The sequence below is a fragment of the Aythya ferina genome (genome assembly GCF_964211825.1).
Source record: "Aythya ferina genome assembly, chromosome: 2".
In the NCBI taxonomy this organism is placed as follows: Eukaryota; Metazoa; Chordata; class Aves; order Anseriformes; family Anatidae; genus Aythya; species Aythya ferina.
Genome location: NC_140297.1, coordinates 115336958 through 115361122, shown reverse-complemented (window position 1 = coordinate 115361122; position 24165 = coordinate 115336958). Strand labels below are relative to the sequence as shown.

The window sequence follows — 24165 nt, the reverse complement described above, 5'->3', positions numbered from 1 at the left end:
TGTTCACCGCTGTGCAACACAAAACAGCAGTTGCAGCTACCAAGTTTGCAATTTTAGTATTCTTAAATGACACTAAGTACTCATGCCTTATTCCAACAAAATATTTATGATTTTATATGTGACTGTAATGGGGCAGGGTCACCTGGTGGTGAGGACCAGAGAGGGCACCCACGTCCACCGTGCCCAGCACTCACCAGCAGCTGCCCGCAGTGCCTCCCACTACATCCCCGTGGGACTCGGAGTCTTCTTTGCAACTGCCCCGACCATGCAGGCTGTGGTGAAGGTGAACGCCACCAAGGAGACCCAGCTCTGGCAGGGGAGCAGTGGAGGGCACGCAGCAAAGTGGCCACTGGTGAGCTCTGCATGTGAGGCATGGACCCCGACATTCACCTGAGTTAAGACAGAATCCTACTTTTATTTTCCTAGGGTTCTTCATATAATTAATTAATATCTCAATCAGCCAAGAACAGACGTTCCTTGGGGAAACACTACATAGAGACAGCACAATTAATTTAGACAAGATCCATTAAGATAGCAAGACAATTTTAATGGATAGAAGCAGAGACAGGAGCACTATTTTTCAAAAAAAAACTTTGACAAATCAAGTTTTCTTTCCCCATGTCTGTTGCTCACCTCAAAAAAATGCATCCTTGTTTGAAGGCAAAGACACGCAGAAAGCACAATAAAATCTCCGCTGAATTTCTGCAGATTTCAGTCTTTAGCTGGGGCGCTCGGGCCATGTAACAGTGAAGACCAAACAACCCATTGGTGCTTTGCAGGATAAGGAAAACTCATCCCCCAGCTCATCTACATGGGTGGCGCTGTATCGAAGGCTGAAATAACACATAACCAATGTCCATTTTAATTATTTAAAAATCAGTTCTCTTATGTTCTGTTAGAATCTAGAAGTACAGCTTCCCAAAGCTAAGTCAATTAATTTTTTAATTTTTATTTTTTTTTTAAGCAATGATCTGACTGAAGATGGGGGGAGAAAAAGAAGTGTCAAATAATCCTCATCCCTTTGTAGGCAAACTAGGTTACTGTAAAGTTGTCCTTGTCACCAGTTGCCAAAGTGCAGCGTGTTGCTCTCACCTCCTCGTGGGTTGCCATCTGCCATTACATCTCCCTCTCCTTCCTCTGTCTCCCTGTTGGGTTGAAGTTGGACCATCTCAGGCTTTGGCAGGCAGTGTTAAAAACAACACTGCAAGTTTCCTCCAGGCCAGGGCAGTCTGCTCCTATATTGTTTCAATCTCTGCCTGAAGGAAGTGAAGAACAGACCCTGTGCTGCTCCCAGGCAAAACCCCCAAAACACTGGGGAACAAGTGCACTGGAGAGTCTCTGTTCAGACCAGAAGCTGCGATTTTTCAGAGAAATGTTCTGCATTTTTGCACAGCACTGCGATAGTCAGTGGTTATGCTACATTTTAGTGAAGAAGGGCTTTTAAAGTCTGCATGATGCATCTTCGGACATTCAGAAACTGCTTCCAGTGTTTGTTTGCAACAACTGCACATGGGAGGCTCTTTTTTGTAGTGCCAAATTTAGCCCATGTTTGCACACGTTACCCAAGCACAGATTAGACTCCACTCAAGGGGAATTTCACTTGGCCATCGTAAGGTAAACGGGATCCACTGACTACCATGTGACAATCAGATATCAGAGACTGAGAAAACTCCTGCTTTCTGCCTCAACAGTTCATGTGCATCCACTACAAGAAAGTCCCATGTGTTGCAGCCCAAGATCATGCATTGTCTGAAATATGAAACAGATTTTAAAAACTGTTTCCAGTTATAGCTGGCACAAAATGTGAGGCAAAAATTCACAAGCCATGTATAAATGGCATGACCTTGTTTGCCTGGAAAACTTCTCCTGTAGCTATTTCAAACCCTCTTTACATCCAGGTGGGTACTTGCATTCCTGGCTTTTTAGGAAATGAAGCAGGATGCAGTTTAGGCTCTCTAGCTTATGAAGTGTTTGTTACATTTCATTGGTATGTTTATGCAAGTCAGGCTTTGAGCCCTTTGGGCAGATCTTTTCTGTGAAGACCATGACATTCATGTCAAATTTAAGGCCTGAATATTGGGCAAAAGCAATGTTCAGGAGAGGTTCTTTTATACATGTCGTTCCCCATCTGCCATCATTTCATTTTCATATCACATGACAATGAGGGGAAATGAAATCTAATGAGTTTTTAGGCAACTCTCACTATAACCTATATTTTATTCTATTTTTAAGTCAGTGAAAAAGTAAGTTGAAGTGAAATAGCCACGCTGGGCTCTTTGGAGCAAAGTAGGCAATTAACAGAAACCAGAGCAATCTGAGCACCCTGGCTCACGCTCCCTGAGGCGATGAGCTGAGGTGGCTTAGGATGCTCTGACTGCATCTGCGAGATCAGCTTTCCCACAGCAGTGACAGCAATAAAAAAGCCATACACTTGCACTTCAAGCAGCTGCAAGGCCAGAGCAGACCCATCACTCTATGTTCGTTTTCATCAGAGATTTAAGCCAGAATGCCCCCACCAGACCGTGAACAAGCCTTTTCTTCTTTCAGCTCCTCCACAGCAGTGCTAGTCCCAGGCACTGAGGATGGCAGAGCCCAAACCTACCGGGAATGGATTTGCTCCTCTTCAGGTGCCATGCAGCCTGTGGACGTTTCCTCAGAGGACCACACGGTATTTCTGGCAGAGTGGGAGCAGCAGAGAAACATCAGTTTTATTCTCTGAGGCCCACTGAAGAACTGTCCATCCTTTCCATGCAAAGGAAGGCACTTAGCCCCATCAGTGCACTGAAGGGTGATATTCTTGTATCAACCCTCCCACAAAAGGGTCTTATTTTTCATGAGGTGCAAAAACATTTCACATTAAGATGAACTGACAACTGTTTGCTGTGATGTGATACAGCAGCCTTCTCCTCTCAGTCATTTGTGCAGTTTCACCCTGGACAACATCTATAGCTCTATCTGTCCTGTGGCCACCAGACTTCATACAAATCTTCCAGGCATTCAGCTGCAATAACCCTCACACGAGGTTCTTGGTTCAGCTCATATCTATTGCTTAATCAATGGGAAATAAAACTCCAGTCCCCACCAAACTGCTGCTTCAGCTAATAAAGGCTTGGTCTGCTCTGCTTGAGTATCCTAATTAATAATAATAATGAAATAATGTAAGTAGATCAGATTTACTTGAAAGCCTTTTTTTTTTTTTCTTCCACCAGAATAGGAGCTCAGTAGTGCCTGGAGTTTTATTTCTCCCTGAATTACTCTTTAATTGGAGCTGACTGCTGGAGCTGTTATTTGTAACTGCAGCTCTGCCTCTAACCAGTTGAGGGAAAAACCTTTAACATCGCCACCAACGGGGCTGCAATGTTTGCTGTAAGGCACTGACATCACCCCTGGGTAGAGAGAGACTTAACATGCACCCCTGTGCCCTTGTGGGTTCAACCGGCAGGTTGGTGGGGTTGTGCCAATAAATATAGAAGTGGCAGGCTTGGGCTGGGCCAGCACAGGCCGTTAAGGGGTGGGTTACAGCCTTGTAGAAAACAATACCAGATAAGAAGTATGAGAAATTTAGCATTTATTTCAGTTCACCATACCTCTGTCCCACAGCAGGCACTCAGCTGCACTGCTACATGCTGCAGGAATCTCTGCCTAACCTGTAGAAGATCAGTGGACCTTGGCAAGCAATAATAAGATTAAGAGAGAGAATTTGGGGAATCTGCTCTGAAACAGCTAGATTCCTGTCTCCTGAGGGCCTGAAGGCATTAAATGGCAACAGCTGGATGTCTGATGAGGTTGGAAAGCATCCTATCACCTGCCCTGCAAGTAGCAGGTTCTGAAGGAGACTTCTGAAAGGGTTAAATGGAAAGAAGTGCAAAGGTAAAGAACGTAAGGGCTGTTAGAGAAACATTGCTTGGTGGCTGAGGGGAACAGGCCAATCTCCCAACGAAGGAGAGGTGAAAGATCTTGTGTTGCTCTTTTTTTTCCATGGTTTGAAAACATGCAAGAAACTATAACGCCTCATGACAAAAAAAAAAAAAAAAAATTACTAAATAAATTATAATAATTATTAAAAAATAATTACTCAGAGCAATATCCTTGGTTGCAGTGTAGAGAACATGTTCATAAGAATTTTTCCCTAAGAATACTTAGAGCGTTTTTCTCGTTATTTTCTGGGGACAAACCTCCCAGTAGCGTGTGTGTAAAATGTGCATCTCTTTTAAAAAGCCCACTAAAATATTTTTTTTTCCATTGCTAACTTAATTATATCATTTGTAATGCAGTTTGCAAATGTTAGGACACATTTTGTGTGATTTCCAGTTCATGCTCATTAGAAATAGTTTATTCCAGAATGCCTGTTTTGTCCTCAATTGAGGTCTGCTGCTGGTTGCCAATGGGTGAGTGGAGAGACAGTCACTGTGTTCCAGCCTGGGCGAGGGCTGGTTTTCAGTGCCAGATTTGCAGGAAATACTGAAGATGAAGCACTTTGAAAAAAGTGTATATATTGCACATATGTAGGTCAGGAAGATCTTTTTCCATACTGTGTTTTTACAGAATGCAATAACAGCATGACTCAGCCATGTACTCCTGCTCCCTCTATGTATTTTCTGCATATGAAACTCCACTGATTTACAGAAATTACTAAAACAACTTTACTTCCTATTATCTTAGATTTTATTTTCCTCTTGCTTTTCTGTTAAAGGTTACGTAAGCTACAAAAAGAAACCCACAAAAATCTGACCTGATGTGTAGAAAGGGCATGGAGCTGGAGGTGTGCTGATAGGGTATGCTCTGCCCAAACCAATTTTTCAAGTTCAGGTATGGGAGCTTGAAGGGAAATAAAGAGCAGCCTGGAAAATCTCCCCAGTATGCATGTCTTTGAATGGTCAGACATGAACACATCTGTATTGCTCTTCTGAGCTCTCATGCATGAAGAAACATGGCCAGCTCTAGGCAAAGCTGCCACATCTCTAGTAAACTAGAGATGGCAAAAGACCTGCAAACCACGAACTTTGGGCCCAGTGTAGGTGCTGCTGTGGGAGGTGTAAGGATGCCTGAGGCAGCAACTTCTGCTGGAGGAATAACGAAAGGGGAGAGGAAGAACCCAGAAGCTGTCTCTCCTTGTCCCTACCCAACACATGGCATCCCAGATGCAATAATCCCCCTTTACTCTGACAGGGGCATGCCTCCCAGCCTTGTGGTGGCAAGGCCTGAACTGCTGGGAAACTGAGTTCATTTGGCAGGGAAGGCTACCATTCACCTGGTAACACCTGATGGAATCCCTTTATAGCCCTATCATTTTCCTTCTACATATTTTCCCTGCACTCTGTTTCCCTTCTCTTTTGACTCCTCTACACCATTTTAAGTATAGCACAATTCAGTTCTGTTTCCCTCCTAAGTAGCTCTAATACCAAGCCTTCTTTGGGGCTAGATTAGGACTTTCCTGAACAGTAAGAAACCAAATAAAATTCGCAGTGCAGCTCCATTACCACAAAGTTCAAAGGTATCCATGGCTATATATCAAAGGAGGAATATATGTAAATCTAGAGTTAAGATGATTATGCATGGCTCAGGTAGCAGCCACACCTGGAATTACGAATATTTGCAAATCACACACTGTAAAAATCTAAGCATCCATTAAAGGTATATGTATATATACACACACGCATACATACATAATATATAGTGTAAAATATATAATGTGTAATAAATAACATATAATATATAACATATATTGTATGTGATATGTGATATATGACACATATGTGATAAATGATATATGATAAATATAATACCATATAAGTGGTGTGTGTGTGTGTGTGTTTGTATAATCCAGGAAAACAAAAATTACATTAGAAAAAACTATATTAGACCTGGAAAGCAAGTTGTAGTACATGTAGAATGTAAGAGGAAAATTAGCATTGTGTAGCATAGAAAAATGTCAAGGGAGAAACAAGCAGTTCATAAATACTATCAAACCAACATTATAAATTAAAGAAAGCAATTATTTTGTCTCAGAAAATAGCAGGTCAAGGGCAAAGGGCCTCAAGCTAAAAATGGGAAAGCTTAGATTGCAAAAAGTTCTCTATGGAACAATTAGATGATTGTACACATACCTAAAAAAAAGTTGGGAAAGATGTGCCTTGAGTTTATAAAAGTTCCCATTACAGTAACAACGTCAGAGCAAACATACTGAAAATAGGCTGCAGTAGCACAGAATGGGACGTGCTCTAGGTTCACTGAATTAGTAAAGACCACTAACTGGAAAATATCTCTGGTTTCTGCATCACCCTGTAGTTGATGTATTGCATCTTTAGCAAAGTAGGCATAAAATGCTAATACACAGTCAGAGTAAAATGCTATTATCCTGGGTGCGGTGTGCTTCACATTTTTGTTACTACATTGTAAATTTCTGCATATGGCAATGACAAATCAGCTTCTCTTGCTGTAGATATACAAGTACAGTTTAAAGAAGTCAGTCAGAATAACAATATCTTTGTGAGAAGGCAAGACTATCCTCTTAAATAAGTGGGACAGGACTGGCTGACCTGAGTTCTGACACTGCTAGCTGCTCTTTCAAGTACTTAATTCCTCTTCCCACTGCAGTCAATATGGATCATATGCCAAAAGCATATAATGAGATTTACTTTGTTGCTTGGTTGTTGTTGTTTTTATGAATATCTGCAATGTAATCAGTAAAGTCAACAGTACTCTGGAAATAGGACATACAGTCTCTTCTAAATATCTTTACTCATCAACTGAACAAAGAATTGGATGGGATTCCAGTTTGTTAATTTGTTTTCTCCACTTGGGTAGCTCTTCTCTTTGCAACAGCACTTCAAATATCATGCATTTAAATGGTTACTCTATTAGAGCTTATTCTATTTCTCAGAGAAAAAGTAGTGGATTTTTTTTTTTTTTTAAGAAAAAAAAAAAGTAAAATGTGATTTTAAGATATCTTGCTGGAGAAAAATAATTCTAAGACTGGTCAAGCTTTGAGTTCAAACTAATTGGTGGTATTCCTTCAAATTATAGATTTTTTTAACAATCCAGTTATGGATTGTCACAGTTGAATTGTGTTTGTATTAGCATGACATTTTCCATTCCCTAAGTTCTCAAGGGAATGTACATGAACACTGATGACAGAATTTGTTAGAAACCCTGTAAAATACATATCTGAGTCTTAAACTGTTTATCAGAAATAGAAAATAAAAGTGTAACATTAGACCATTGTCTTGAAGTTAGCGATGCAAATTGCTGTAACTTGTCCTTAAAATCTTGGAAGTGGAAGTGGTAAGGATTGAAGAACTTAATTGTCACCAGAAAATTCCCAAAGTCTTTCAGATGTTTCTTGTGTAAAATATACAAAACATTCATAACTATTCCTATCATGCTACATTCCTGAATGATGACTACATCCAGGGTTCCTTCTGCTCTGGAAAGGAGCAAATTCTGGAAAGGAGGATAGAAACATAAAGTACCTGATACTACGCTTACTCCAAACTTATGCTAATGGAAATACAATTCAGGAGGATAGCATAATCCCTGTCTAAATGAAGTCTGGAGCTAAGCCAGGAAGTCCTTCCTCCCATCTAAACTGCTAGGAAAATTCTCTATTAGCATTCAGTTCAGATTAGTTAGTGTATTGTTTGAATAACATATTTCTAAATTACACTCATTCAAAATCATCATGACTTTACAAAATTATATGAAAGACTTTCTTATTGTTTGGACTTCAAAAGTAAGAACATCCTAGAGGCACTGTGGGCATCCATCAGATAAGTGAAGAAAGATAAAAGATGGCATGTTACATTATCCACTTAAGTGCCACTACTCCATCTGTAAGCTAATGAGAATTCATTACAAAGATACTAGAGAAAAGCAGATTACCTTGGATTTATGGCAAGGTAAATCTGGTTTTGTTTATTTGTCTGTTTGTTTGTTTTCAAAGTCCTTGCAAATGAACATCCATTATCTTCTTTGTTCTGCTTTTGTAGTTTACTCCTCTCTGCGAAGTTAAAAATAGAAGATCAGTATTAGAAAGCTGATTCAGGTCTGATCCAGCCTATCAATCTGCTTTGTCAAACACCTGAGCTTGAAGCAGGGAAGCTTCTTCACCTGCATTCTTACACAACCTCTAAGAAGCTTCAACTGGTCATGTGAGACAAGATTTTCAGAAGTGGCCACTGATCATCTATTTGCTTCCAAATGTATGATTTTTCAGAAAGTGTTTAGCATGGACTCTGAAAACTATAAAATCAAAAGAAAGAAGGACTGGAAGAGACTGTGGTAGGGGGCACATAGAACTGGAGCAACCCAGACCAATAGCCTGGAGAAGAAAAGGGGAAGGAAAATGTTTTGCAGCTAGGGAAGAGTTGCAAGCAGAGGTAAGAGTCTCGTGTGAGATGGCGTGCACTACCAGCACTTCTCAGAGCATCCTGTGCATGTACCAGCATCCCTGTGAGAAGGCTGAATAACAAGTAAATGATTTCACGGTGAAAAACATAACTTTTCATTTGATCAGATATCGGTAAAGTACAAATAAATGTATCATACAGGAGAAAAAGTGTGATTCAAGAGAGGAGGTGTAAGGGAAGGAATTCCCATCCTCTTCCTGTCCCATCAGGACTCACATCGCTTCCTTAACCATCACTAGGAAATATGACTTTCTTTTGAGAGACGCTTGCTGACCTCTTTGTGGATTGTTCTGGTAGCTCAGAACAGGAAGAGGAGTGTGATGTCCTCTGAAGCAGGTCACTCTATGCGTTTTTACAGGGAACTGAGAGCCTACAGACAACTTTTGAAGCCAGAAGGCTTGTCCACTAACTTCTGTCCTGGTAAGATGAACGTAGGCCGTGTGTTCAAATGAGAGCTCCCTGTTGGACAGAAGCTCCTTACTCTTGTTAGAGTTCTACCTCCTCAATGTTGTAAGTGGTCCATGAAATCCTATCCAATCAAACCTCATTTCAGTAATCCCTGCTGATGCGAGGTTAAGAACTTTAAACCAATGCCTCAAATTGCAGCAGTTTGGCCCTTGCTGTAACTTTTATCTAAGTTTGGCTGGATCAATAGGATCCAAGGTCTCCTTGTATTTTGCTCTTTCTTTCACCAAGAAATACACTTGTTAATATTCTTCTGTCTTAAACAAAGATATCACAGCACAGAGAAATAGGGCATCGTTATCCTTTCCATACAAAGCACAGAAACCCTTACCTGCAGCATATTTATCCAGACAGGTCTAAGACCATACACGTTGCCCACTCAGTTATGACTGCATTCTGTGCCCTCACCTCCACCTGTACTGAGGTGTCGTCTTAAGAAAGGGGACAGTTCATGAATTTAAATCCTCACTGGTGAATAGAAATTTTGCTGTTCCCTGCTAGGGTTTGTTATACACGAAGAGGAAATTCTCTTGCCTGTAATATTCTGGCAATGAGTATTTTTTTTTTTTTTTGAGATTGATTAAATGCTTCAGCTTTGCTCAGTCTATTAATCTCAGCAGCCATTTATTGCTTCATATACTACAGTGCGTTTGGGATTATCCCTTAAGCACTGTGTGTAGAAAGCATGTAGCAGTGAGATACAAATTGTGTGTCTTGAAAATGCTCTTCTGGAAATGAAGAAAAGGAGCTGTCAGAAAAAGTCAGGATGGTTAATATTGGTGCTGGGTGCCTCAGCCCTTTGTCATCTGTACTGTAAACTCCCATTTCCTATATCAAATGAGTGATACTAACTCCAATTCTGTGGTATAACCTACTGTACCCTTACCTGTCTGGTAATCCCTGGTGATACCTGGTTCAGAAGAAAGGGGACTTTCCTGCAACTTCATAGAGCAAGATGAGCAATTGCTGCTGTGCATTGGCTGGGACATTCAGACTCTTAATCTAGTGAACTGCTGCCTACAAAAGCCCCATTCTGCATATTAAACATATTTTTAAAGGTAATACATGCATCCTGCTGGATGAGGCAATCTTCAAATATATACCAATTGTGTTAGCACACGAATAAACCAAACCCTAGGAAGTCTATTATTGAATTGTGAATCATGAGTTTTCAGTTAATTTTTTTTCTTTTGTCATGCAAAAATTAATAGTTAGCAAAACAACATGAGTTTCAGTGGAGATATGCCAGTCTACAACAGCAGAGGGACTGCTTTTTGCTGCTCAGCCACTGTTACTGATTTCGAGCAATCATCTCAAGACTCTCATTGTCTAAATCCTTTGCTTGGTTTGTTGCTTAAAACTGGATTGGTTTTCATTTCAAGAATGTAAAAATGAATAGGTACATGCATCGAGAATTAATTCATAGAATCATAGAATCATAAAGGTTGGAAAAGACCTCCAAGATCATCTGGTCCAACCATCACCCTACTACCAATGTCACCCACTAAACCATGTCTGTAAGCACCACATCCAACCTTTCCTTGAACACCCCCAGGGACAGTGACTCCACCACCTCCCTGGGCAACCCGTCCCAATGCCTGACTGCTCTTTCTGAGAAGAAATGTCTCCTCATGTCCAACCTGAATCTCCCCTGGTGCAACTTAAGGCCATTCCCTCTTGTCCCATCACTGGTTACCTGTGAGAAGAGGCTGACCCCCATCTCCCCACACCTTCCTTTCAGGTAGCTGTAGAGAGCAATAAGGTCTCCCCTGAGCCTCCTCTTCTCCAGACTAAACACCCCCAGTTCCCTCAGCCGCTCCTCACAGGACTTGTGCTCCAGGCCCTTCACCAGCTTCACAGCCCTTCTCTGGACATGTTCCAGGGCCTCGATGTCCTTCTTGTACTGAGGGGCCCAAAGCTGAACACAGCACTCGAGGTACGGCCTCACCAGAGCAGAGCATAGGGGGACAATCACCTCCCTAGTCCTGCTGGCTACACCATTTCTGATACAAGCCAGGATGCCGTTGGCCTTCTTGGCCACCTGGACACACATTCCCTCAGCACAGAGTTTACAGTATAGTTAACCAAGCTGGTTACCTATAGTTTACCCTTCTATTTATTTGAATGGCTTTGTACATTACTGATTTTAGAAATCTTGACAGCCATTGAGGCCCATGAACAATGAGGGAAAAAAAATGTGGCTGCAATGTTTTGGTGTTCCTTGCTTTCTGGCTTCTCTATTCATCCTTCTCTATCATGCCAGCATTTAGTTGTTTCTGTCCATTTATGCTCATTTCTTTTCCAGGTGTGCACTCCCAAGCCCTCAAATCACTCCCTTGCCAGCCCAGCAGAGCATTTTGCCCACCTACCTCTTGACCATGTTTCTGATGGGATGCATCTTCCCTACTAGAATCCCCTTGACTTATGGGAAAAGGTGGTGTAGAAGATAGGATAGATTCCTGACATGGTGCTCTGGCAGTGACATGGCAAGAGTTTAGGACATCAAAGAGACCATGATGTCTTCTGAGAGCACATTCAGCAATGCAGGCATTCCCTGTTTCCCAGAACTGTGACCCAATTTCCTTCCACACCAGCCTGCGTACTCAGCCCTGCATCTCTGCTGCTCGAGCATTCAGGTCACCAGCAACACAGTTGAGGGTTTTATTCCTCCTTGGCTGCTTGCTACCCCCATGTTTCAGCTTCCCTTTGAGTCTTCAAAATGCTTGATTACAGTCAAGAAAATCCCTCATTTGCTCCCATTTCCCTGACCAAACACGCCTTAAATCCATATCCCCATCACATGTGTATATATCACTGGCTTCAAGTCTTTTTCAACAGAGGAGGCTGTCCTGGATCTCAGTCCCCCATGACACCTACTCCATTGCTCATTATATCAAATTACTTCCCAGGTTCCTTACCTGAAATTATCAGGAGTAACCCATGTATGATTATTATTCTATCTTAGAGCATATATATTCCGTCAGGAGGGTACTGATACCAAAAATTAGTGCTGGCTTCTTACATCATCATGTCAATTTCAAGTAATGTTTTGGGGGTGTTTTTATGGAAACAGAAATCATAGTCTTCCATTTTAGCATCAACGATTTTCTTTCCTTTGTAGTCTTTAGTTCAGAGATAACAAAGGGTCCAAATTATTTTTAGTAGTTGTCTTTTATTTAAAAGTAGTTGTGATTTTATTTAAAAATGTTTTTATCTTTTATTTTAAAACAGCCAAAAATATTATTTTTTCCTTCTTAGACTTAGCAGGAATCTTAAATAGTTGCTGGTGGTTTTTGCAGTAGCCAGGCCTTCATAATTGAATTTTTAGGGTATTGTGTGGTGGTCACATCCAAAATAGAAGCAGGCAATACTCTGTGCAAGCGCAAAGCACATACCTCCTATGATGATTCCAAAGCACAAAATAGCCAGCACGGCACACCACAGAGCAAGTGCTGCTGAAAAGTTCCTTGCTGTAGAGTAGGGTCACCTTTTCCCTGTTCCCATATCACGGACCGACATGAACCTCAAGCCAGGCAAGAGTACCCATGTGAAGAAACCTCAGAGAGAATCTGAAGAAAGATGTATCTGCAAAGTGTCACCTAGCTTTGCCAGCCCAGACACTACCAGTCCCTAATACCTGTCCTACCAGGAAAAGACAGACAGCAGTTGGCTCCCCTGCCACAACATAGCTACATCTGACATAGACTGAACTGCTCCCAAAGTTACTATGAGTCTGATGAAGACCCTCAACATATGGGTGAACCCCCAAAAGAAAGATTATTCACCGAGTCTCTAAGCCTTCCCACAAAAAGCTCTTATTATATTAACTCATCCTTAACTACAAAACTATATTGCTATCTCTTTTCATCTCCCTCTTTGTATAGTTCAAAAGGTCTCAAAATTATTTCTGTATGCACTTCTGGTGATATTTATTTTGGTGCACCTTAAGTACAACAGAGACTTATTTTATTTACTTAGTAAAGACACATCTTGTTTACTGATTGAGCATCTTCTGCTCTTTTTTCTCATCAGGTGATTTTAAAATTCACAACAGATCCATATAACGAAGCTGCTAAGTCTGAAAACCGAAGCATTCACACTGAGAACACACTCTGAAAGAAGAGTAAAACCTTACTGGGGGAAAAAAATCCAGGCAATGTACAGAGAACCTTCCTGGGCCTCTCACATAGATCACCCACTCCATGCTACAGGTAAACAACCATCAACATTCATGAAAGCACACGCCGGCTGCAAAATGGTCCCTGGGATCCATCACACAGAGCCCTCCCGCACCGTGAGGGCTGACATGCACTATTTCATTTTACCACTCATACAGACACACAGAGCACACAAAACGAATGCTTCACAACTAAAAAATTCCAAGTAGTGTTTCAAAAACAACATGTTCCCTCTTCGGGGCAGGTGCACCAGCCATCTCTGATCATGCACTGCTGGCAGCTGGTGCTCAGGAGGGCATCCTGAGGGCTGATCAACCTGTCCTGTAAGTCTCTGAACCTCTGTCCAGCAACCTTGAGCTCTAACCTTTGGTCATTATGCAGGGCATAGCATTCGATTATAATTCAAAGCATATATAGCTTGGATATCTCGGGCTGTCTGTTCAGTGCCTGCTGTTCCACCTCCTAAAGAGAAAGCCTACTGTCACGCTGCCGATGCTTGAATAATGGTGACATCGGGGTTATTTTTCTTTCGTCCAATGAAAGGGTTCCTTAACCATGACTGTAGGAGGATAAGAAGTGAAATACTAACTGCATTTATGTTCATACTGCTAACCACATTGGAAAACGACTTCATTTTTTTTAAGTTTTCACTGGGGAAAACGGATAACAATTTATGAACATTCACTCACAGTCTTTCCCAAGCAGACTCTCATTACTATTAATCAACATAGCGGGCCATGAGACTTAGCAGAGGAATAGTCCTTTCATTTCTAAACTCAGTGGGTGAGTATGGAGCCAAACAGTGCGTGCTGAAAATGGGGAATACCATTTTTGCAGAGCTGTGTCTAACTTTCTGTGGGTGAGCAACCCTTAGGATTGGCTGCCTCTTCATGGCAGCATGCAATGCAGTTGTAGTAGCTCATTCAGAATCAATCGTAAGTAATAAATAATAAAAAAATCATTAAAATTTTCATTAAAAAAAAAATAATTCCTCATAAATAATCAGAAGCAATAAGACCACTTGCATATGAGCTTCCCAAGTGCTTATTTCCAGGAATATATACTTTTGTCAGTCTCAAGTCACACAGACATTAGTGGTCATCCAAATTCTGCTGCAAAAATCCCCTCCAACCAATCTCTATGTCTGTCTGTACAAGGCAAACCAGTAGACACTAAGATAATGAATACATTTAAGAGGCATAAAGCCAAAGTATGGCACACTGGGAAAAGGCTGAGGTGCTTCTTGGAAGCCAAATTTACGAGTTACCAGTTTATTAGGGTTCTTTTTAAAAATCAATGAGCATGTGAACAAAGGTGATTTATTTGATATAGTATACTTTGACTGCCAAAGTTTCAACAAGCTTCTTAAATTAGCTAAGCTTCTTGAGAGGAGAGAAGGTGTCCTCAGATACTGAGCCTCAGTCAAAAGGTAGAACGTAAAGCACAGGAATTAATGACAACGTTTTGTAGCTGGGTCTGGTTACCAGATATTACCACAGAGATAAATGATGGTGCTTGAGCTGTACCAGATGTTTGCAAGTTATGTAGCAAAAAGGTAAAGAAAGAAGTTGCAATGTTTGCAGATGACACAGCTGTTCAGAGAGTTAAGCTGACTATGAAGACTTGCAAAAGGATTCTTGCTGTCTTTTATTAATTGGTGACAAAATAGCAGAGAAAATTCAGTGCCAATTCATATACTATAACACATGGGAAAAATATTATAAAATAAATATGCAAAGTGATGGGACACAAATTAACTGTTACTCAGGAAAATGAACTCGCAGTTCTGGAGAATTTTCTGACAATATCAGCTAGTTAGTTTCTCAATGGTGGTCAAAAAAGCAAAGTGTATTTTAAGTATTACTAGAAAAGAAGCAGAAAAAAAGTGACAGTAAAAATGATCATACCACTGTAAAAATCGATCATGAATTCCCATCTCAAATGCAGCAGACATTTCTGATCACCCTGTTTCATGAAAAGCACAGTGGAGAAAGAGAAAGGTGACAACAAATGCATGCAGTAGCTCCCATATGATGGCAGACCATACACTGTGGGAATCTTCAGCCTCCAAACAGTCTTTTATTATTTTTCACAATACCACAGCCAAAGAACCTCAAGGCTTTAAATTCAAATAAACAAACTGAAGCATTTTTTTCCACATAGCCCAGAATTGAATGATGGACCTTAATGGCACAGGATATTTTGCAGGTCAAAAGTATAATCTGTTTTTAAAAGGAATTATAAAGTTAATGCAAAATAGACCGAGGCTTTTTTGTGAGATAATCTGGATGCAGTCTTCATCAGAGGAAAACTTCCCTATAAGTCCATTTTCAACATTAGGTGCCTTATTTCAGCATTTTAGATACATGGTGTTGAGTTAGACAGACTTTAACCTGACCTACTGCAGAAGTGATTGTGTGGTTGCATTTCCTGATCCTGGACAGAGCCATACCCAATGTGAAGTTTTTCAGAAGTGACACTTTTAAATCTCTTTATCGTTTCCCTTCTTATCCTACTTCCTAGACATCCTGTGGAGTTTTTCCCAGTGTAGGTCTCTCAAAAGCTCGAGTCAAGACTGAAATAGGGCAGTTGGCCCTGGGGGCAGTGGGAGAGCCTGTGAAGTCTGAGGTCCCTTCCAGTCCTCAATTCAGTAATGGAGGGACATTGTGGCCAGCTTATGACTGCTCAGGAATGAGATACCTAGCAGAAATATGTCTTGTACTTATCCAGACATATCACTATTCCACCCCGAGTCACAAGTTCACAGTCAGGCCCCAGGAGCAGGACATTTTGTTGTGCAGCACTGAGGGAATACTTTGAAAGAAATCACTGCCACAATGAACCAGTGACATATAGCATGATAAATGCCACCTGCTTCTTTATTTCTGCCTATTCCGGAGCAGATAACATGAAACACTTAAATAGAATAATTTTATTTCAGCGGAAATCCTCTCATTTAGAGAAGTTCTGAGTGCAAAACTAAGCACCTGTGTTTTTTCCAAAATTTTCCTTTGTCAGATAGTTCCACATGAAGCTTAAGGCCATCTAATTGCTTTTATTATCATTACACAGTTAATGCAATACTGTAGTGTCAACTAGAGATCCCCATTAGAAATAACATCCCCCATACAGGTACCAGAAGTGGACAAAACCAAGGTCTCTACTGTGCTGAACTTGGATGTTAGAAAGTCATGAGGCAGATTTATATCCAGGATAGCAAATCTAGACCAGTCTTCAAAGCCAGACAGACCACACTGCAGAAAAAAAAAAAAAAAAAAAAAAAAAGGAGACAGGCTACTAAATAGCCATCAAACTACTTCAGGAGAGTTTCTAAATGTTTCTAAATATTCTTCTGTGTGAATAAAGTTGTTGATGGTCTTGCTATTTCTCCTCATATCTCAGTGGAACTTGTGGTTGATAATTACATTTTGTCCCTGATTAAAATGGCACCCCTTTGCTAAAATCTTTGCTGGGTGAACGGGGCAGACAGTCAACGTTTGGTGGGATTAAACACTCCAGAGTATTCAAAAGCATCTCCAGAGTATTCAAAAGCATCTCCAGTATTGCTCAAGGAGGCTGTTTCAGGATAGGAAAGCAGGACACAGAAAAGAAGAATTTGTAGAATCCAGGCTGTAATCCATCTCTCCGATGACACAATCTGAATTGCTGTTATAAACCCAAGTATTTGGCTGAAGTTACTTACCTTACAGTTGTCGTGGTTCCGCTCGAGTGGGCAGCCGAGCTCCACCACAGCTGCTCTCTCACTCCCCCTCCTCAAAGAGGAATGGGGAGAAAATATGTGAAAAGGGCTCAAGGGTTGAGATAAGGACGAGAAAATCACGCAATAATTATTGTAACGGGCAAAACAGACTCAGTATAAGAAGATAGTAAGATTTATTGCTCATTACTAACAAGCTAGAGAAGTGAGAAACAAAGGAAAGAAACCAAAAGCACCTTCCCCCCCATCCACCCTCTTCCACCTCCTCCCCCCAAGTGGCGCAGGGGAACGGGGGAATGGGGGTTATGGTCAGTCTACAGCACTTCTTCTCTGCCACTCCTTCTCGGTCACTCTCGTCCCCTGTGCTGTGGGGTCCCACCCACGGGATGCAGTTCTTGATGAACTGATCCGGCGTGGGCTTCCCACAGGCAGCAGCTCTTCCAGAACTGCTCCAGATATGGGTCCGTACCACGGGGTCCATACCTCAGGAGAAAACTGCTCCAACCTGGCTCCCCTACGGGCAGCAGCTCCTGCCAGGTCACCTGCTCCTGCGTGGGCTCCTCTCCACGGGCTACAGGTCCGGCCCGGAATCTGCTCCGGCAGGGGTCTTCCACAGGCGGCAGCCTCCGTCGGTGCAGGGCTACCTGCTCCACCGTGGTACTCCATGGGCTGCAGGGGGACATCCTGCTTCACCATGGTCCTCACCACAGGCCGCAGGGGACTTCTGCTCCGGCGCCTGGAGCACCTCTCCCGCTCCTTCTACACTGACCTTGGCGCCTGCAAGGCTGTTTCTCATTCCCTTGACTCTCCCGGCTGCTGTGTGGCGCAGCGTTTTTTTCCCTGTCTTAAATATGCTCTCACAGAGGTGCAAAACAACATCGCTTATTGGCTCAGCTCTGGAAAACAATGGGGCCCTTACCAAACATGGGGCAGCTTCTAGATCCTTCTCACAGAAACCACTCCTATTGCCCCCTGCTACCAAAACCTTGCCACGTAAACCCACTACAACAGTGTTGTGTTCATGTCCTTCGGGTGACAGGGCTGTGTATATTCGTGCCCATAATGCTGATTCAGCAAACCAGCAACTATTGCTGTCTGTACCTGAAAGCACTCAAACCCTGTGTTTACCCATGGGCTCAATTGTGCTCCCTTGGGTCCACAAGGCAATATAAAAGCTACTGCTTTACTGTTAAGTGAAACGGTTTTAAAGCATTTAATCTGATGAATGTGGTACAAACCCAAATAACCTTTTGCCAGTTGTTTGCTGCACTTACAGATATTTAAAGGTGATAGGAAGAGTAATACAGATGAAGAATAAGAATAAATATAAGATTATTTGAAGAATATATCTTTGCAGAGTAGAGTAGCACATAGGCATGGTGTCACCACACATAGGCTGAGAGCACCAGCAGATGCACTATTCTGGCCTTAGCTTTGCCTCTTGAAGAGCTTCTTTTGTCTCCCTCCATACAACCATCCACTGGCACAAGGGGCCCGTCCAGCTTGCCACCAGTTAGCATTAAATGCAGGAGCACTTCTCAAACCCACTTTGGTGTAAAATCGCCACGGTTAGCACTGTCCAGCACCAAAACAGACGCAGGCAGGTGCCTTTGTGCTGAGGGATCTGAGAAACCCCTTTGCTAGCTTTGCTGCCAGGTGGAAACCTCCAGCACAACAGCAGCAGTGTCTCAGTGAAGAGAGCCATCTGTGGCTCAGCCCTGCCTGCGTATTCTGTGGCCTCTGAAAGATGCAGCAGTAAGGCACGATTGTCATTTAAGCACAAAGGCATTTAGAAACAAGCAAATATGACCAAAATTACATTAATTCACTAACTGGACAAATCCCTGAAAAACTGTGTATGCAAGAATATTCTCACAGCTTTTTTTGTGAGGTCTGCCTTTTCTGCCAAGTCTGTTGCTCTTGGTTATTCATGATTTAACTCCATAGTATTTATTCAATTAAAAAAGCGCTAGAGGGGTGAGGAAGGTTATGCTTGGTATGAGCACTAAATGAAATATGCCTGTACCCAAGAATTAACGTTCACACTGAAGCAGGTCAGTCTTTAAATCAGTTTTGTTAGTCTCTTTGAGTTCTGATAATTTAAAAACTACCTTACTTCTGTTAGCTACCTAAAGACTCCATTAGTTATATTTTTTACAGAGAGACCACAGGCCAACATGACTTAATGTTCTGAAGTCTGTGTTCCCACATAGCTCAACTTATTTGAGTAAGCAGTGCTTAGGTTTTGTCTTCGAGTTAATATGATTCTAATAAGAAGTGGACTAATACTAGCTTAGGCCTAACATTACTAAAGCCTGTTATTTCTTTGCTTTTCCTATTACCCAATTTGTAACTCACACTGGGTAGTAACCAAAATGCCTGCTGGGTGACTTTTTAAGTAGGTTTTCTTTGCAGCCCATTTGCCTCCTTGTAATTGAACGAGGTGGGGCTGAATCTGCCAGTCAATTTTAAAAGGCTTTTTGTAAGAATGTTATGAGCCACCACCTCATGTTTGGAGCTGTGATTACTTCTGAAAAGGACTGTCTTTTCAAAGGAGATCTCCCTTTGTCAAATACTGGAAAGGTTTTCTTGTTTTCTTGAAATACAATTATCCCTGGGGTTCTAGAAGTGGTAACTGCTAAAAGGCTAAATGAAGCAGAAATCATTTATATCATTTGTGTCAATTGATCAGCTGACACAAACAGTTGCAGCCTTATTTTACCACATCAGAGTATTGATACTGCTGTGCCCAAATTCTGTTGTGATTTCCGGTGGATTGTTATATACTCCTTTGTTAATGTTACTCAATCTATTTGCTGTCTTCAGAGCTCTGGTTCCATGTTATTAATATTGGACCACTACAGCACTTGGGAGAAGAAAACTGATCAGGATCAGGGAGCAAATTACATTCTGTCCAGTTAGCTGGAGCACCCAGAACACGATTCACATTGACAATGCTTTACACTGCCTCTCCGAGTTATTCCTCATCCGATATCGGAGCTGTAACAGTAAATGCCCTGTCTGGCATGTGGTCTGCACAAACAAAGTTATCCCTTCAGCATGTCTAGAACAAACCTGAAGCAGTGGAGTGAGTTGTCCCACCTCGGTGCCTGTCATCATCCAGCTGCGGCACTCTAATTCCCCACTGCTAGCTGTCTACAGCCTCGTGTGATTTCTCTTGGAACCACAAGTTAAGACAATCCATCCCGAATTCTTTTAAATCTATCCGCTTTGTTATTAAAATGGCAAACTGCAAAGTCTTACCCTGATGCGTGTAACCTCTCGCTGTTGGAGCAGTTCAGCTGACTCATCAGAGGCAGGCCAACACCAGTGCTGCCCACACTTCTGCTGTGAAATGCGAGGTGTGTGCTCCCTGACCTGCTGCCGCTGGGCCTGCCACGGCTGTGTGAGTAACACAGGAGTGGATAGATAAGCAGGGCTTGGTAAGCAACACAGGGGCATTGCTGGTTGTGATAACACTCTCTCAGTAGAGGCAGAACCGTGTGCCACAGCTCTGGCATCTCAAGCAGTGTGCCTCCGTGAGGTCTTAGGTCCAAACAATGACCAAATATAAAAATCTCAGGGGATGTTTTATGAATTTTAGCAAACAGGTTTAGAAAACCATGTCCTGCTTTCATATCAACGGTGAGACTGGTAACAGCGAGTATGTCTTTGGTGACATTGTTTTCTAGCTGACACATCAGATACCATGGCATTGCTAAAAAAACTCATCAGTCACGCTTGAACCAATGGCTTGGGAAGCCAATGTATCTGGAGGTTGGGAACACATATTGTATCAATGTGCGTAGATTTGACTCTTTCTCCTGTTGCACAGTGTTGTGTCCACAGTGACTTCTCCACACAAGAGGCAGTATTCCCTGTAGAGCACAGCTTCACCTATTTTATATAAACTGTCCCAAAACTGTTCAGGAAAATGAGTCCTGATCCAGCTGAAAGGCTGTCAACGCAGTTGACTCACAACTACTTGCTTCCTTACCCCTAAATGGAGTTCTCTTTTTGCTTGTCTCTGCTGTAAACATCACACAGAATAATTATGGTTCTCATTTAATGTTCTGTGAACACACAAGGGCTGAAATCAAGTGTATTTTTTAATCATCTCAGAAATATGAACAGGTTGGTGGATAATTTTTCATGTATATTTGTTTTTTTTTTCTTCTGCTCTTGCTACTTCCCAAAGGGTTTTTGTTGACATTTGCTGACTGTAAAAATCAGGGCCTGTGTTTAACAACATTAATTGGCCAGGACAACCATTAGCACAAGTCCGGGGAAGATTTTGCTATGAGCAAGCTCACTGCTGCACAAACACACAGACGATATAATCTCAGCAGCACAGATGCCTTGGTGTAAGACCTTTATCAATCCAATCCGCTATTGATGCTCTAGCTACAGGAGATACTGCTAGATTCTAGCAAAGTTTGTTTGCTCAGCCCCAGCACTACACGAACATGACTAGAGTCATTTGAGAAAGAAGCTGTCTCTGAAAGCAATGCAGTCATCTGTATAATTATCCCTATGTTCCCTCTAATGAACTCCGCAAGACCATCAAAGAGCGAACAGAGCGATCTTGGAACACAGAACTTGGAAAATCAGATAACCTGGCAAGGGAGAGTTGAGCGCTGGCAGTAAATGAAGAGCTTCAAACACACAAGGTGCAACATTTTGAGAGGGTTTCACTGTATATGAGTGAAAGCTCAAAATTTCAAGTGTGATTTTGCTGAAGAGAAAAAAAGAATTTGAAAGGAACAGTAAAAAAGGGGATGAAAGTAGATATGTAGACTTGTAAAAAGGATAAAGGAGGGAGTGGGAGAAGACTGAACAGGAGCTTCTCTTCCATATCAGTCTTAAATCTGCTTTCTGCATGTCAGAAACTATGAAAATGTTAGAGTGCTGCCATCAAGGAAAAGACATTTGTGTATTTGCTTGTAATCCTGCACCCCTGCTATCAAATATCCTACTTGATTTGTTGTCACTAATTCCTTAAAGTGTAATTATTATTTGATTCCACTTTGTACTTGGCCATTTTTGCTCGGTTCTCAGAAAAACAGTCAAGGATTGATGGTTGAATATTACCAACTTTCTGGCCTGGCTTATAATTTGAGTAAAATCTGCCTTTGAAGAAAATTCTTCCCCACAGAATGAAAGAAACTATAAGCTAAAAAGAACTATAGAAAAAGAGCTATATTCAACATAATTCACCACTGCACTGACATACAAAACAAATGTGTTGTATACTTTAGAACAAATTATTATTTCAAAAAAAAAAAAAAAAAAAATCTACCGTTCTTCAATTTAGTCAGCTTTTCAAATGTTTCTGTTCCATTAACTGAATATTTGAGCAGGAAAGATTGTCTTGCAGGTAGAAGGCACAGATCACAGCCACAAAAGAGATACAAAAAATAATCAATTTGATTCATAGTCTCTTCCTACTTCTTTATAGTTTGAGGAATGCTTGGCTGAGTGAAGTTCTGTGGTTCGTTATTTTGAAGAAATACTTCTTTTGTTTTCATAAATCAGAGCCTTCTTATATCTTCCATAAATCAGGGAGATGAAGCAATCCTTTATTCCACGTTCAGTCAGATGATGGGGTTCTGCCTCCTTCCTTGCACGGGGGAGTCACCCTTCCCTCCTCAAGCTATCTACAGGGACTCCTGTTCACTCGGAAGGGATGCCGTGACAGGAGGTTACAGAAATGTCTGGAGGACGACAGGAAGATGGTGAAGGGGCTGGGCACTCCAGCAAACAGCTGCTGAAGGAAACCAAGGGCTGCAAAAAGGTAGGGTTAGGCTCAGGACAGAGAGGAAGGGTAGACCCAAGGTGGAAAGGCTGTGCCAGGGAAAGCAGAGGATGGTGACATAATCCTCACCTAGGGAATTTCCCCTCAGCAGAAGGCTGGGATCTGCTTCTCCCATTGTTCTTGCTCCAAGTAATTAATTTTCATCCTTCCTTTCTATGAGAAACAGTTGACAAAACTGGGAGTGAAATAAAAAAAAAAGTTGTCTCTTAGCTATTTGTCTCTTTTAGTCTCAGACTTCATTCTCTGTGTGTGTTTCACCAGTAACCTGGAGCTTTTCAACCTTCTTTTTACTGTTTCCAGAACTGTCTTCCTAAACCTTTTGAAAGGATGGTATAGAAAAGTATGGCTAAAACATAGCACAAATCTTTGTCTCCACTTGTCCTATCCCTATGGACGACTGAATATTCCACTTATTTTTTTGATGAATTCTAACCTAATTTCTTCTGTATGGTACTAGGTAATCAACCCAGGCTAAAGTGAACCATCACCCATGGGTGTTTCCATTATGCCAAATCTGTGTGTTATTCAAGATCCACCGTATGCTCTTCCATGGCCCATTTCCTTAGCTCTAACCCACATCTAATACTCTGCATAACCAACTGGAAAGCTCAAATCTGTGCATTTCTAATCTCTCAGTACAGTTACCTGGTCTCCAAAAACAAATGGCTGCTAAAGGAGAAAACAAGCAGTAAATGAATAAGCATCACCTTGTTGCTGCTTGCTCAACTTTCCAGCAGTTCTATTGTAAATTCATGGATTCTGGGAAGGAGGAAAATGCTCAAACAGTGTGTGCGTGGCAAAAATAAGTTGTGTCGTTTCGTGATGCTATTATTAAAGTTGCAAAACAGTTCTCTAGAGATGCTGCAGGCTGGATCCTCACTGCTGCAACCTTCTGGAGTCCAGAAGCTGGCAGAGCTATAGAGGCTGGAGCTAGTCGCTGAGCTGGCCTGCCAGTCTCGCACACTGTCTACACGGTGTTGTGCAGCAGTGGCTGGCACGAATTGAACAAGCACAAAATTGAGTGCCTAGAGTATTTCTTTTCACACATGTAATTGGATTGAGAATTGGTTTTAGATGGGCTCAATCCACAAATACCAGTGAAAACAAGCCAATGACATATACTACTGTGTTGACAAGTATTTTTGTACTCTGAGCACCAGTAATACATTAAAAAAAAAAAGCCCAGTCCTTCCATTTTGTACAGATCTGAGTATTATTTTTGCCTGCGTAAAGGTAATGTAATTTTAGAAAAATGTATGTGTGGATTTCTAAGACTGGACGCTAGTAGAAGAAATTGTACCATAGCACAATATTATGATATATTAGCTTTTCAGTTCCGTACACCACTATCTTGTCAGAGCTCTGAATTAATTGACTGGTATTGACTACACGCTTCAACACTGAGTTACAGAATTGGATTGTTAAGAATTAGGTTATCCCCTGTGATTTAAGCTGTTAGACAAAATCACAGACACATAAGGTTGGAAGAAACATATGGCTCATATCTCCTTTGAGAAAAAATCACGTCTGTCTCGTATATTCCTGAAAGAAGTTTGTCTGTCCTGTTCTTCTAAAGCTTTG

At 41.6% G+C, this 24165-nt stretch overlaps 1 protein-coding gene across 2 annotated transcripts; it reads right to left on the bottom strand.

Annotated features, from left to right (window-relative positions):
• Positions 1–526: 526 nt before the first annotated feature.
• Positions 527–22367, bottom strand: LOC311432355 (uncharacterized protein). 2 transcript variants are annotated; one of them, XM_084510744.1, is made up of 6 exons: positions 20034–22367; positions 16755–16824; positions 14959–15016; positions 7882–7999; positions 2603–2674; positions 527–833 (listed from the first exon to the last, which is right to left on the bottom strand). In XM_084510744.1, exons 1-6 carry the CDS (start codon positions 20483–20485, stop codon positions 719–721), a joined length of 885 nt encoding a protein of 294 aa, XP_084366870.1. In that variant the 5' UTR covers positions 20486–22367; the 3' UTR covers positions 527–718. The 2 variants fall into 2 exon arrangements, 1 of the variants encoding a protein (XP_084366870.1); XR_014689992.1 differs by lacking the exon at positions 14959–15016.
• Positions 22368–24165: the final 1798 nt, after the last annotated feature.